Genomic DNA, 14086 nt, shown 5'->3' on the forward strand with positions numbered 1-14086 from the left:
CTGAGTGGAGTGAAGAACATAGCTGCACTTCCAAAGTCTATGCTCAAGGGCTCTTGCTTCAACAGCCAGGTGCTTAGCTGGAACAGGGCGTGCAGATGAACCGTGGCAATGAAACATCTACCTGGATTTAGGGTGCTCAGCACAGAGTAACTGGCAGCTAGAGACTGCTAGAGTAATTAATGCCCAATAAAACTGTTCAGAGAGAACTTTTCAAACTCTGAAATAAACGTAAGGTAGCCCTCGAGCCTGCAGGCAAGAAGAGTAGGAGGACAAGTCATCTGAAAGGCAACCATTGAAGAGCTCTGTCTTAAATTAATAAAGATTGTGGAACTCTGGATGACTAAGGAGAACATTAGGGGCCAGAAACTGTGAGGCTGGTACATATGATACCCAAACCATACTGCAAGATGTTTCATGGCTACCATATGACAAGGACTAAAAGGACAAAGTACTGCCAAATGGAAAGCTGGGAGGGAGAAAGGGAAAAACTATCCTGATCTTTAAACAGAACATAGGTGGACAACGAGAGCCAGAAGTTTCCATTGTTGGTGTGTTTGTCTTTCAAATCTGAAGTATTTTGTTCATTTTGATGCAAGTATACTCATCAGGGTGGGGGTTAGGATAAAAAAAATAAAAACAAGGATTTTTAGGGACTGGATATTAAAAGAAGCAGTAAGAAATAGGAGAATTTTGGAAACAAAAAATTGGAGGACATTTATTAGCTCCAGATATTCTTAAGAAGAAGTATTTAACATGGATGAAAACAGGGGACACATCACAGTTTCACCTCTGTACTAAGAGGAAATTTTTTAATGTTTCTGTAACCACTGAACAGTCCATGAATCCTCATGGATATAGAGCCAAACCTCTCCTAGTGTAAGAGAGGAAGCAGTCAGATGCTGTCATTGGGCATCTGTGAAAGTTGGGCTCTTCCTGGCTTTATTTCTCCACTCCTACATCTAGATCTTTTCACTCAGGTGGTTTTACACAGGACTATCAGGAAAGCCTGCTTAGTCTGTGAGGGGTGTGGAGAGGAGGATGTTGTGCTGGTACTGGATGTCCTCCTGAGGTCCCTTCCCACCTGCATTATTTTAGATCTTATGATATTGAAAAGCCCTAAGATATAATGCAAAGAGGGACTGGTGTAACTAGCAAATGATCACATTTTACTTCCTCAATGTAACATTTATCTTCTGATTAATGTGATGTTTAAAAGCAAAAAAAATACAGGATTATCTATCTTAATGCTTCTGGCACAGAGGTATAGATGCTGGAGCTTGTGGTTACTGTAGGGTAATGCCACATCAAAAGGGGACACATCCTGGTGCTGAGTCTACACATCAGCACTATGTACAGCACCTGCTCTAGCAGCAACAGGAGCAGAGCAGACTTCTTGGGCTCTACTGGTAAGAGAAAATGTGTCAGTGCTGCATCCCATTTTGCAATCCAGCTAGCCCTATGGCTTCAGGGAAAACAAAGCTCTAAGAGCAGAAGGTCACTTCCTAGAGAACGGTCAGCAGCAGGCAAGGATAAGCAAGGAATAGCACAATATGGAACTAGAACTGTGTGGGAGTACAGCATGGCCTCCATAGCACAGCCAAGAAGCACTGAGCCACAGGCCATGTACGCCCACAAAAAATGTTGACAGCTGCTTTTCTTCACTTCTGTTCTTAGAGTATCACGACTGCTACCTTATTATGCACTAATAAGTACTGTGCAAGAGTAACTTCCAGAAGCATATGATGATTTGCCCAATTAACTCTAAGATGGCCCCAACACACAGTCACTGTAATCTTTTAACTTCCAAAGCCACTGCAAGCCTAATGAAGGTGAGAATGTGAGATGGCCACCAAGTTGCTTGCCACAGTTAACCTAACTAAAAGTGAGGGAGTTTCTAAGTTGCTCCTGGACTCTTAAATAGATCACAGATAGTGACATTCCAGCATAAGCTGCAATACATTCAATTTTTCTGCATCAAGCACATATTGAACTGCATTTTTGCTTTAAGCTGTCATTTCCACAACTAGAATTAATATCCCCAAAGTTTCACGGCTTACATAGATTTTCAGAGTCTTTCCAGGAACAAAAAGTAACTCTCTCGTATGCCAAGTTTTTTATTTGGGAATGCATAAAACAATGACTTTACAGGAAAGTCTCGGTCATTTTAAAGACTTAAAACGTTCTAATTTTATATTCTTTATGACTACTGTACACAATATTATGAGGTCATTGTCATCAGAAATGCAAGACAGAAGACCAATAAACTCACAGTATATAAAGATGCAAGAGTGATTTTTCAACAGCCACATACAAAACTGAGTGATGAAACATCAGAAATACCCAAATAAGGTAGTCTGGACTTTCAGAAACTATTCTAGAAGAACCAATAACTTGATTGTTTTGAAATGGCACTAGAAGGGAATCTGCTATATGCATTATTTGCATCAGGAAAAATTTTCACACTTACATTTAACTATTATTATGAAATAGGAGTCCCAAATTAGTTTGCCTAACAGTAAAGAACTGCTTGCAAACAAATCCAAACCAGGTGCAAGATACAGCAAATGCAACCCTGGTTTTGCATAGACTTATATTAAGTTTAATGCTAAAATCAGCAGTCCTCTGTAGTTCCAGTTAACAGTGTAAAGAGACCTTACCAGGAATATAGGTGAAATTTAGAGTCCCTTCCATTGCCAATAGCCTGCAAGGAGGACTTCAGTACAAGAAAGACTACAGATTGTGACCAAAAAAAGTTAGGCACATTTCTGTATCTTTTTGGGACCCTACTGTTTTTAAGTTTAGACCTCTGCAGTAGCAGAACTGGATAAAATCCACTTAATAAAGTGGTTACAAACTACAGGAGTAGATCTGTGTTCTTCAAGGTTCTTCAATTAATATTTTAAATCAATGTCAAATTGAAGTTAAATAGCCTTGGACAAACAGCATGCAACTTAACAAAGAAACTTAAGAAACATTAGGGTTAATTTGTAAACTTACTGACCAAAGCAAAACTAGAATTGGAAACCAGAATTCTGCCTTTTGGATTTTAACTTTAATTGCATTTTATTTGCTGCTAAAAGGAATGCACTCTGTATTTCACTTACTAAGGAACTTTCTTTCAAAAATCTAGAACTATGGTTTCTAGATGTGGGCATAAAGTTTAAATTTTGGTATTATAATTCAGCCTGATTATTTTTATTACTTTGAAAGAAACAGTTCAAAATATCTCCCTTAATGAACTGTTCCCAAGGAATATGAATTTTAAATGGTGTGAAAGGAAGATACCTGTTCTTCACTGGGCTGTTTTCTTTTTCTCTGTATCTAGGTAGTCTGTTGAACCTCTATATTTGAGCAAAATCATTCCACTCAAACAATGTGTTTCATCTTATAAATAGAACAGGGCAGGAAGGGACAAGGAAGAGACCAAGGAATTTTATTCACTTTCAAGCATGAGAATTGGCCTAGTAGGTGACTGGGGTATCACATGATGCATTTAAGATGTGTTAAGAGACCTTCCTAGCACATAAGCATGATTTGCATTACATGAATACCTGCTATGCCAAGAAATCAGGTTTGTCAACAGTGCAGAAGGATTCATATAAACTTGGATACATACTGAAAGAAATAATGTTACAGTTTCTTCACACCTTTGCTCAGTCTAAGACAACTGAAACCCTCTGCCATGTTGTGGGCTAAGAACATGGCAGAATTTGAATTTTAACCCCAACATCCACTCTCTCATCATCCATTTTCAACTTTTTGTTTTTTAAGCTATGACCTTAAATGCCCACAACTTACAACTTCAATATTGATTTCTAGAACTTGCATCATCTCCATTATAAAACAAGAATTATTTGTAAGTAGCATATAATCCAATATTATAAATTTTATTTTTTATCGCCTCCAGTTTGGCAAGAATGCTTGATTCTGCTGTAACACACTGGTTTTTCTTAGCCTAGTGGTATGGGCACCACTCTTCCAGTTAGTGACTTCTCTTAAAAACATACATTTGGATATTAATTACGATGGTCAGGATACTCAGGTTTTCACCGAAGATAAGTTTAAATGCAGGTAGTTTATTTAATGACATCTCGCAGACTGTGGACCTTGTGAGGACAAAAGAGGATCTTGAAACAGGAGGATATCAAAACTAGATTTTGGCAATATAGAAGATGTATTGTCCATGTAGTTCTGTCATATGCTTAAAAAATACTCTTATTAAATAAGTTTTTCTTTCCTTAAGACCAAATAATACACGAAGCCAGTAGTAGTCCAGGGGTCAGAATCTTCTGCAATTCCTGGTTATTCTCTGTGAACTTTTTTTTTTTGCTTTTCTTCGTAAGATTCTCCATACTCATTCACTCTGCTCTTATCCACAGGATAAAGCCTGGTGGAAAAAGACCAAATTATTAGTTACAGCATTGTCTGCTACCTGGAGGAATTAAGCAGTTCTGTTTTACTTAATATTAAAAGTGAATTTCTTTCTCATAATATTCTGTATTCCTAATTGTGGCAAAACCACAACAGTTTTAAAGATGAGCTACCGATCCACGAGTTGCTTCACATTTAGACTTAACTGTCTCATAACAGGGCCTCTTAAGAGATGCATTTAGCTTCCCCAGAGCATGGCTGGAGTATCTCTAAAGCAATGCAGGATACCTCTCAAACCTGAAACCAGTGTCCAGCCCCTATCAGAAGTTGCTGAGCTCTTAACTTCTAGGATAATACCTTGGAAGGGGACATATTTTACTACATCTGTGTGTGATTATATAAACCTAAAACTGAAGTTTGCCTCTCGCATTAATGATTAGATATACACATCCATATATTCTGCTGTAATGTGAAGTACACTAAAAAGTCTTGTTTGCTCCATAGATAAATATTTATTCTTCAGAACAAGACCACACTTTCTGTAGCTTCATTTGCAAGCAATGTCTCAATGATTACTGCATGTATCCTTCTTCCTCATCTGATTTTAGTTACTTAAATAATCTCAAACTTGCCAGACACTCAACTTACATGAGAACCAGATAACTTGTGTTTGGAAATCAGATAAAGGGGAGAGCAGAGCAGGGCAATCCCTCATCAGAAAGCATGCCATGCTAGTGCCTTGCAGAATAACTTGGAAAACACACCTCAGATACTGAGCATATGCAGGCATGCAGCCCCTCAGCAAGGGTTAGAAGTCCAGAACTCCTAAGTGGGTTTGTGAATACAGGCCTAAGAAATGCTCTCCTTCACCTTACTTCATGTATTCATGCTTCAGGTTAATTTGTTTTGTAACTTGCAAATGTGAAACTACCTGTGAAAAAGGACGACTGCAGTTTTGGGGAGGGACAAGGGATAACTGAAAACATTCTGTGAGTGCTGTGAGAAGAGGAATTTCCTTACCATGCTCTCCTAGTATCCTAAAAAGGGTCCAGCAATACTGTCAGTTATGGGAAACTGCTTTTGCTCCTCTGATTTGTACTGAGTTCTCCTTTTCAGGGTCCCCTGCTCATTTCCTTCACTCAGCATATACACAAATACCATCATCCAGACCATATTATATATTACTATGGTATAAATTTTCTGCTTGAAGTCTATCCCAAACTATTTTGTAGGTCTTTATAGCAGTAAGAATGCAACCATCTATAGGGCTGTTAAAACACCTGTGAATATTAAAGAAAAGCATACCATCTTTGGTAAAGATAGACCAGGAACACGACATCGTCTCTAAAGCATGCCAGCCTATGGGATGTTGGCATAGTGATGATAAAAGCAAAGATATCATCAATAAAGGTGTTGAATGCCTGCAAATAAAAGAAAAGTATACTTCAGTTGGTTGTGAAGGAAGGAAGTCATCTGTCACACAAAGGTACAGGAAACAGGCTTCCTAGAACTAAATTTTTCAGCAGGAACACAGACTACTTTTGTTTTTATAACAATACTTAAGAGTTATGCTGAAAACTAATCAATGCAAGCTTTAAAGTGCTTTCTTTTAATGAAGGCCATGCTGTCTACTCTACACCACACAATGGCAATTACAAGTAAAAAGGAAGTAGGACTACTTCAGTTGAGAATATTGTCATGTGAGGGGAAAAACATGGATTCACTTTCTGTGATATCTTCAACAGAAACTGAAAAAAAACCCTTTATTAATTCCTTAAAGGATTTAAGATTTACAAATTGTCACTTTGCTTTTATTTTCTGTGGGAATTTGAAATTCATGTAAAAACTAGTGAATTTACGGCTCTTAAGAACATTAACTTGACAGCCTTGGAGAGATTTTAAAATATTTTCAATGCTCTCCTGGAAGGAATCATCCATCCCTTATTCAAGGCACAATTTTCTATACCATTTCCACTCATCTAGGCAAACTATAGATGCTGGTTTTGAAGCAATAAATATTTTCTCACTACTTTTTCCTGAGTGAGAAAGTTCAAATTCCCAGACAACTGATGGGAAAACAACACAAACAGGCTCCAAGCATGCAAAGGCAACAGTATTTGTCAGAAAAGGTAAAGAACGTAAACAGAAGAGCAGCTCTTCTGGATCTGGCTCTAGCCTACAGGGAGGACTGCTTCAGTCTTCACTGTAAAAGCCAGCTCTCTTAAATGCCAGACCCTGGAGACAAGAGAAGGTCTGGAGAAAGGAAGAGTTTCCCTTGGTAGAGGAAGATCAGGTTAGAGGCCACTTAGCCAAACTGGACATCCATAAATCCATGGGCCCTGATGGGATGCATCCACGAGTTCTGAGAGAGCTGGCAGATGTTATTGCTGGGCCACTCTCCATCATCTTTGAGGTCACAGAGAACAGGAGAAGTGCCTGAGGACTGGAGGAGGGCTAGTGTCACTCCAGTCTTCAAGAAGTGCAAGAAGGAGGACCCAGGAACTACAGGCTGGTTAGTCTCACCTCTGTCCTGGGATGGTGTTAGAAAAAATCATTCTGGGTGTCATCACAAAACACGTGAAAGCAAAGAATGTCATTGGGAGAAGTCAGTATGGATTCACCCAAGGGAAATCATGCTTGACCAACCTGATTGCCTTCCATGATGTCATTACTGGCTCGCTAGATGAGGGGAAAACAGTGGGTGTTATCTACCTTGACTTCAGCAAGGCTTTTGATACTGTCTCTCATAACATCCTCATTAGGAAACTCAGGAAGAGTGGGCCTGATGAGTGGACAGTGAAGTGGATTGAGAGCTGGCTTTGTGACAGATCTCCGAGGGTGGTGATTCACAGATCAGGGTCAACTTGGGAGGCCAGTAACCAGTAGTGTCCCCAGGGGATCAATACATAGTCCGGTCTTATTCAACATGTTCATCAGTGATCTGGATGAGGGGACAGAGTGTATCCTCAGCAAGTTTGCTGATGACACAAAACTGGGAGGGGTGGCTAACACTCCAGAGGCCTGTGCTGCCATTCAGAGTGACTTGGACAGGCTGGAGAGCTGGGCAGAGAAGAACCCCATGAGGTTCAATATGAGCAAGTGCAGGGTCCTGCACCTGGGAAGAAAGAACTGCAAGCACCAATATAGGTTAGGGGTGGATCTACTGGAAAGCAGTTCTGAGAAGGATCTTGGAGTCCTGACAGACAGTAAATTATCCATGAGCCAGCAGTGTGTCCTTGCTGCCAGGAAGGCCAATGGAATCCTGGGTTGCATAAAGAAGAGTGTGGCCAGTAGGTTGAGAGAGGTCATTCCCTCCTCTACTCTGCCCTGGTGAGGCCACAGCTGGAATACTGCATCCAGTTCTGGGCTCCAGAGTTCAAGAGAGACAGGGAGCTACTGGAGAGAGTCCAGAGGAGGGCGACAAAGATGACTGGGAAATTGGAGCATCTCTCTTATGAGGAAAGGCTGAGAGAGCTGGGACTCTTTAGCCTGGAGATTAGAAGGCTGAGGGGAGACCTTATCAATGTATACAAGTATCTAAAGGGTGAGTGCAAGGAAGATGGAGACAGGCTCTTCTCAATAGTTCCCAGTGTCAGAACAAGGGGCTACAGGCACAAGTTGAAACATAAGAAGTTCCATTTAAATATGAAGAAAAACTTTACAGTGAAGGTGACAGAGCACTGGAACAGGCTGCCCAGGGAGGCTGTGGAGTCTCCATCTCTGGGGATATTCAAAACCTGCCTGGATACAGTCCTGTGTAAAGTGCTGTAGGTTATCCTACTTCAGTGGGAGAGTTGGACTAGATGATCTTTAGAGGTCCCTTCCAACTCTAGCAATTCTGATTCTGTGACTAGAAACCAACTCTTCATCATATGGTGCAATGAACTGTTTCAACTCACTAAAACCAGCAGGAAACAAATCCAGCAAAGAACATTCACTGTTGGATTAACAAACTGAGTCAGTAACGTGGCTTCTCCTTTCAATACTAGCAGTCTGTATACCATACGATAAGAAGGAAAGAACTGATATATTGTCTAAGCACAGAAAGAGTCAAGTCTTCAAAACAAACCAATGTTTATATCATGAAACAAAGCAACAGCAGAAGAGGAAGGTGTTTGACAGGAGAGAGTTCTGATTAGTTGCAACAGGAAAGCTCTTTCTAGCAAGTCAAAACAAATCCATCAATCTGAAGCACTGCAAGAATATGGATGGTATGTCTCCAGCCCGTGCAAAGAAAGTTTGCAATGGAACAAAAATACTTGGCAAGGTGGAAAAGGTGTCCTTTCCAAGTCAACACCCAGGTGAGTGATCCTACAGCAATGAAAGGAAGAAAAAGCTACATGTTCCATCCTTCAGGCACTTGTGCAGTCCTCATAAGCCACTGAAATGGAATGCATCAAGGCAGCCCATCTAACAGTATTTAGTGAAGCCAGTTTTCTTTTGAGACTACCTCACTTGAAGGTACTCCCCATAAAACCATAAAGAGCATAAGCACAGACTACAGAAGCTGAAAAGTTAGACTGATCTTCATTTTTGCTGAGCTCTTCCAAAACAATGAAGAAGACAAATTAAGGAAAAAACCAAAGCTCTCTAAAACAACAGTCACAGATGAGACCTCAGACTATTCTTTCTACTCTTCAAAGTGTGTAAGAGAGCAAGCAAGCTTAAATATGCACTAGGAAGAAATAAATTACCCCCTCCAAAGCCCAGTATGTTGAACAGCATTGAAAACATCATATCCTTTCTACATGCACACAAGCCTTTGTTGTCGGTAGCCTCTGGCATCTTAACAGGAACCATAAAATGCTCTGCAAGAAAAGGCTACTCAGCAAGATAATTCTACTGCTCTAAAGGTTACTTGCTTGGACACTCTCCTTGTCTGTTTAACTGATGTCTCTGCTCAGTTATTATATTTTGTTTACAGAGTAAAATTACTTCACTAATACACCTTTTATTCCCCTCTATTAAGAAACATGCTGATTTGCCTGACAATGGATGTCTGAAACACTAAATGTTTTTATTTATTTATTTACTATATTTCTGTATCAAACACTGTTCAGTTGCTATTCTGCTATCAGCTATATTTCATTCTGTTTTATTAGTTGCCTCCTGATTCCTTAAAAATATTAAGGCAGTACAAAGCTGGGCTACTGCTGTAGGCTTACAGAAAGTTATAAAAGGCACTTCAAATTTTAAGATTTTAGTTTGTCTCAGATAATCTGTTTGGAATTGGAGACTCTGCCTTGAGCAGTTTTTAACACTGTTTCTTTGAAAGCACCGATGTTCTGGAAAACTGTCATACATTAGTACAAAGGAAGAATAAATGAAAACATTTAGGAGTGGAAGAAGAAGAAAAAAGGGCACATGTTGATGGCATCAGTGTCTTGCTGATCCCAGCACATCCAGCTACAGTCTCTAGGACACAATGATGAGGAAACCAATGGTACAAAAATACTAAAGACTCACAGAAGTGCAAAAGGATGGAGTCAAAACCCAAGAACAAAACTAGCATGTAGTTGCTGACTAAGGAAGATCATAGGAGAAACAGGAACTCAACAGTGGGTGTCCCTTGTCCCCTGTATCAGTGCAAGGAATCCTGAGAGTGATACTTGGGTACACTCATCTTGGTGCTTGAATACTAGAGAAACCACTTGGGACATACTGGGTGCTTATGGATATGCAGGTATCCAAGTGTTAGTTGATTTTGTTTGGAAATAAACTCACCTCCTCCTCCTCCAAGGTCTGGTGTTAACCTTTTGCTACAGCATCACATTACTTCCTACAAGGGCAGTGGGGACACCATGGTGCAGCCCTTCTTCCACCATGTAACAACCCACCACCCATTTGTCACTACACTGCCCAGAAGCTCAGAATTATCACCTCAGCACAGAACACTGTGTACATTACTTCAGTCTTTGGTAGCTCCCAGAACCTGCCAAAATAAGGTCTCTTAGTGGTCCGATCTGTTTCTTGAGAGCTATCCTTTATTATTATAATTTTTCTCTTCCTAAAATAATCAGTCTTGATTGAATGCATTATGTGCAGGACCAACATTTGCACCCACGCAAGACAGATAACAATACAAAAAGCAGTATCAAAACTGGGATACAAGTATTCTCAATATATGGAAGTCCTTATGAAAAATGGAAACAAATGTTTGGTTTTGGTTTTTTTTGAAGGACAGTTGCAAACAAGTTTAGTTCTTCAACAAAAAAAGCCCTGTCAGCCTTAAGCTAATGTTACTAAGCTGTTTCTTACATAAAATTATTTCCAAAATGACTGCACCAATCTTTAAATTAGAGCTTTACTTACTTTGTATGTGAAAGCCTTCCATGGTAAATGTGCAACAGATTTCATCTAGAAAGAAAAACACCAATATGTAATAAAGTCTGGAAGAAGAGACTAGAAGAGTGGTCTTTTATCACTTTTCAATCTTACCTTGTAGTTTACAAATAGCTGGGGCAGCATAAACAGGAAACCAAAAGCATACACTCCTGAAGACAGAAGATGGAAAACTTAGACAAATACACAATAGAGGTACATCATACAACTATGCTTTCACAAACCGAGATTTACACTCTTTTCCTCAGAGGAGATGCATCTAATCCCTTTGTTTCACTTTGGGTTGATTCTTCTCACCTTTCTCAATCACTAATAATTTTGGAGTTGAGTTATTGCTCTGTATTACGCTGACCCAGCTGAGAGCAGTTAACTTTCTGTTTTTGAGTCCTGGTCTCCATTTGAAGAAATATAAATAGAAAAAAAAAAAATGTATTGAGGGACTCACCATTGACAAAACTGTTAATCAACCAGGAGTACCAGCTACAAATGGAGAAGACAGTCCAGTTATTTTATCACTTCAGCCAAAGACATATACCTGTAATACATCCTCTACATGACTGTATGGTGATGTTATGAATTACTTTACACAAGAACTAAAAATGTTGCACCTTCCTTTGATTAGGAAGGGCTCCAGAGAAGGTATTTTAACCAAAGGATGCTTATCAGTCCATACAACAAGTTTGGAGAGCTTTATCAACTGCTTTTATACTTTTTCACTATGTTCTAAGACTTCTGCACCCAAACTGACATCACGTAATACTGTGCACTGAACCCTGATTGTGTTAAGGCTTGCAAAGGTAACACCATATTCTAAATACTAAAGAGACACTTCATATGGCACTCCAAAGACTCATCAACCTTCAATCAAGAAATACCATTCAATGCAAACCACTATAGTAGGAACTTATAAAAAAGGTAAATACAAGGAAGCTACATTTTTCCCTCCTTACACCTAACAACCCTTCACAGATGTCCAGTGGACCCCAATGTTAGCAAAGTAACAGTCCTGCTACAGGTAGCGGTTAACTTCCATACTTCTGCTTTTAACAGTAAGAACAGTTAATATATGTGAGGCTCGGGTACCATAATTTAAAATAAAACTTGCAATGCTGTGTTAGTGACATGTTAGTAGCAACATTATAGCCATAGCAGTACTTCACTAATCGACAAGCACCTAAAAAATGCATCAGATAATGCCTACAAGATTAAAGGATAATCCACTCTTAAGACCACTTGTTCCGCAACATTTCCTTACAAACAGATTTAACAGTGATGAAAACTCTATTATATTAATTGCTTTCACCTTCTTAAGTTACAGGTCATAGAACACCTGGCATATAGTGTTTTGCAATACTGAATGAATTCAAGAATTTGGTGAGAAAAGCAGAAGTTTTAAATGCTGCAAATTTGTTAGCTCCTTATCAAGACAAGAACTTTTGGAAAAAACTCTTCTTCTAATAGCCCAGAAATTGCCCCAGTTTCTAGTACTAGTGCAAGGAGTTTCTTTCTGATGGTATTTTAAGCTACTGCTTGCTCTCCCTCCCATCCCTTCTGGGCCTAAAGGCTACAAATAAAATATGTCTACGTGGCCATATTTTGCATTTGCACCTTTTTTTCTACAGCAGTCTCATGCCTACACACTTGCATGCATCTCCCCAATACAGAATGAACTGCCTATACTATTTTGAGTGAAAGTGGTAAAAAATTTCACCTTTTCATGAAATACTGAGACTTCAGCTCTTGCTGAAGTATCAATATGTTGCAGTAAGTCCCTGACTCTGAGGGAATACACAGTCCATTTTTAAAAACACTTTTGTGTGCTTGCCATCCTAGGTATCATACTTAGGAACTGAAGAACCTCTTGGTCAGAGCTAATAATTTTGGGACAGGTCCCTCAGGTTCAGCCACTGAATTCCTCTCATCTGTCTTGTCACCTTATCACTTCTCTGAACATCAATGGCAGCCTTCTTCCTTCTCTTCTGATTGACAGCTTATTTGTGCATGCAAGCTACTGAACTCTACAATTCATTAATATCAGGTTATTTGAAAAATACAACAGCCTGCTTTAAGAATGTGAAAAAAAACAGGTAGACTCTTCAGTTTTAGATCCTATCAAACAAGGAAATTTCCAAATCCTGGCTTATCAATCAAGCAAACTAAAATAACTGATTTCTATAACCCATCATCTCCAATTGATTTAGATAGAAAAAATGGGGGATGCTTCAATTCTGTATAGGAACATTTACAGGTTTACAGTACCTTTTGTATTTGACATTCAGCAAGGAGTAAGCTGCACCTCCAATACACAGTGGATAGAGCAAATATGACAAGTATTTCATTGCCTAACAGACAATGAAAAGAATTTGTTAGTTCCCATTTTGTATACAGTAGACTCTTCATGGTATTAACTAGAAGACATCCACATTTGTTTTTCCTGAAAATCTTTTCTTATTCCTAAATGTCTGTTATTTCCAGTATGCTTCCAGTTTTAGAGGTGGTGGTGAAGATTCCAATGCTCAGTTCAGACAACAAAGGACCTTGAAGCATAAGCAACAAGAGGGCAGCATGAAGATCAGAGTCTAAAAGAGTAGCTCTCTGCTTACCAGCAACATTGCCACCTATGTTCAACTTCTTTCAGAAATCAGAAATCACATGAATGCTCCCTCCAGTATAAAAAGTACAAAGTTCAATTTTCCAATTTTTGAATGAAGACTCTAAGATATTTCTCTTCAGATAAGCCACTTGCACTACTGCTTCTCAGAGAAACATTTCAACCAGATTTAGCTAACAAAACAATTCTTTCACTGTTTCTTTTCATAAATTAACAGAAACAATCTTCGCTATCTATTCATCCACTTGACAACTGCAAGAAAATGGAATATACACTTGTACCAATAAAAAGGACAAAACAAGTCAATGAGCAGGCTACATACATAGACTTTATAGATCAGAAGTTATGGGATTCCCACTTACCTGGGTATCATACTCCTCAGTTTTCTTTTCAGAGTCATTGCATGTACCAAACTGCAATATATATAAAATGTATAATCAAGTCAGAACTGGAGGAAAAAGCACCTGTATCCCTAAGCAGAGACTTAAGCTGCAAACTAAACTGCTTAGACATTAAGGTGGGTAACAGTTCAAAGTTCTTATAAGCTTCTATACAAGAGAGTCATATAAATGCCTTGTTAAATATAGGGTAGGTAAAAAGTTTAAATTTTCTATTCATATTCTACACCAAATATCCAGGACTTCTTTGCTTAGGAAAATGTTGTTCAGACAGTAAAGTTTACAAAGCAAAAGCGAAGTCAACTGACTATGAATTGGACAGATACAGGAAGTAATTATTAAAAATCACAGCCATTTCATACAT

The 14086-nt window shown here is 39.0% G+C and overlaps 1 protein-coding gene across 1 annotated transcript in view; it reads right to left on the reverse strand.

Moving 5' to 3' along the window:
- Nucleotides 1-2098: 2098 nt before the first annotated feature.
- CLPTM1L (CLPTM1 like) overlaps nucleotides 2099-14086 on the reverse strand; it is a 30298-nt gene continuing 18310 nt past the window's right edge. The window contains exons 11-17 of the mRNA XM_051609654.1: nucleotides 13687-13737; nucleotides 12973-13055; nucleotides 11159-11193; nucleotides 10810-10865; nucleotides 10684-10728; nucleotides 5677-5792; nucleotides 2099-4387 (exon numbers count right to left, since the gene is read on the reverse strand). Of these exons, the coding sequence (XP_051465614.1) occupies nucleotides 4303-4387; nucleotides 5677-5792; nucleotides 10684-10728; nucleotides 10810-10865; nucleotides 11159-11193; nucleotides 12973-13055; nucleotides 13687-13737 (471 nt within the window). The 3' untranslated portion in view covers nucleotides 2099-4302. The remainder of the gene's footprint in view (nucleotides 4388-5676; nucleotides 5793-10683; nucleotides 10729-10809; nucleotides 10866-11158; nucleotides 11194-12972; nucleotides 13056-13686; nucleotides 13738-14086) is intronic.

The sequence above is a fragment of the Apus apus genome, chromosome 2, assembly GCF_020740795.1.
Source record: "Apus apus isolate bApuApu2 chromosome 2, bApuApu2.pri.cur, whole genome shotgun sequence".
In the NCBI taxonomy this organism is placed as follows: Eukaryota; Metazoa; Chordata; class Aves; order Apodiformes; family Apodidae; genus Apus; species Apus apus.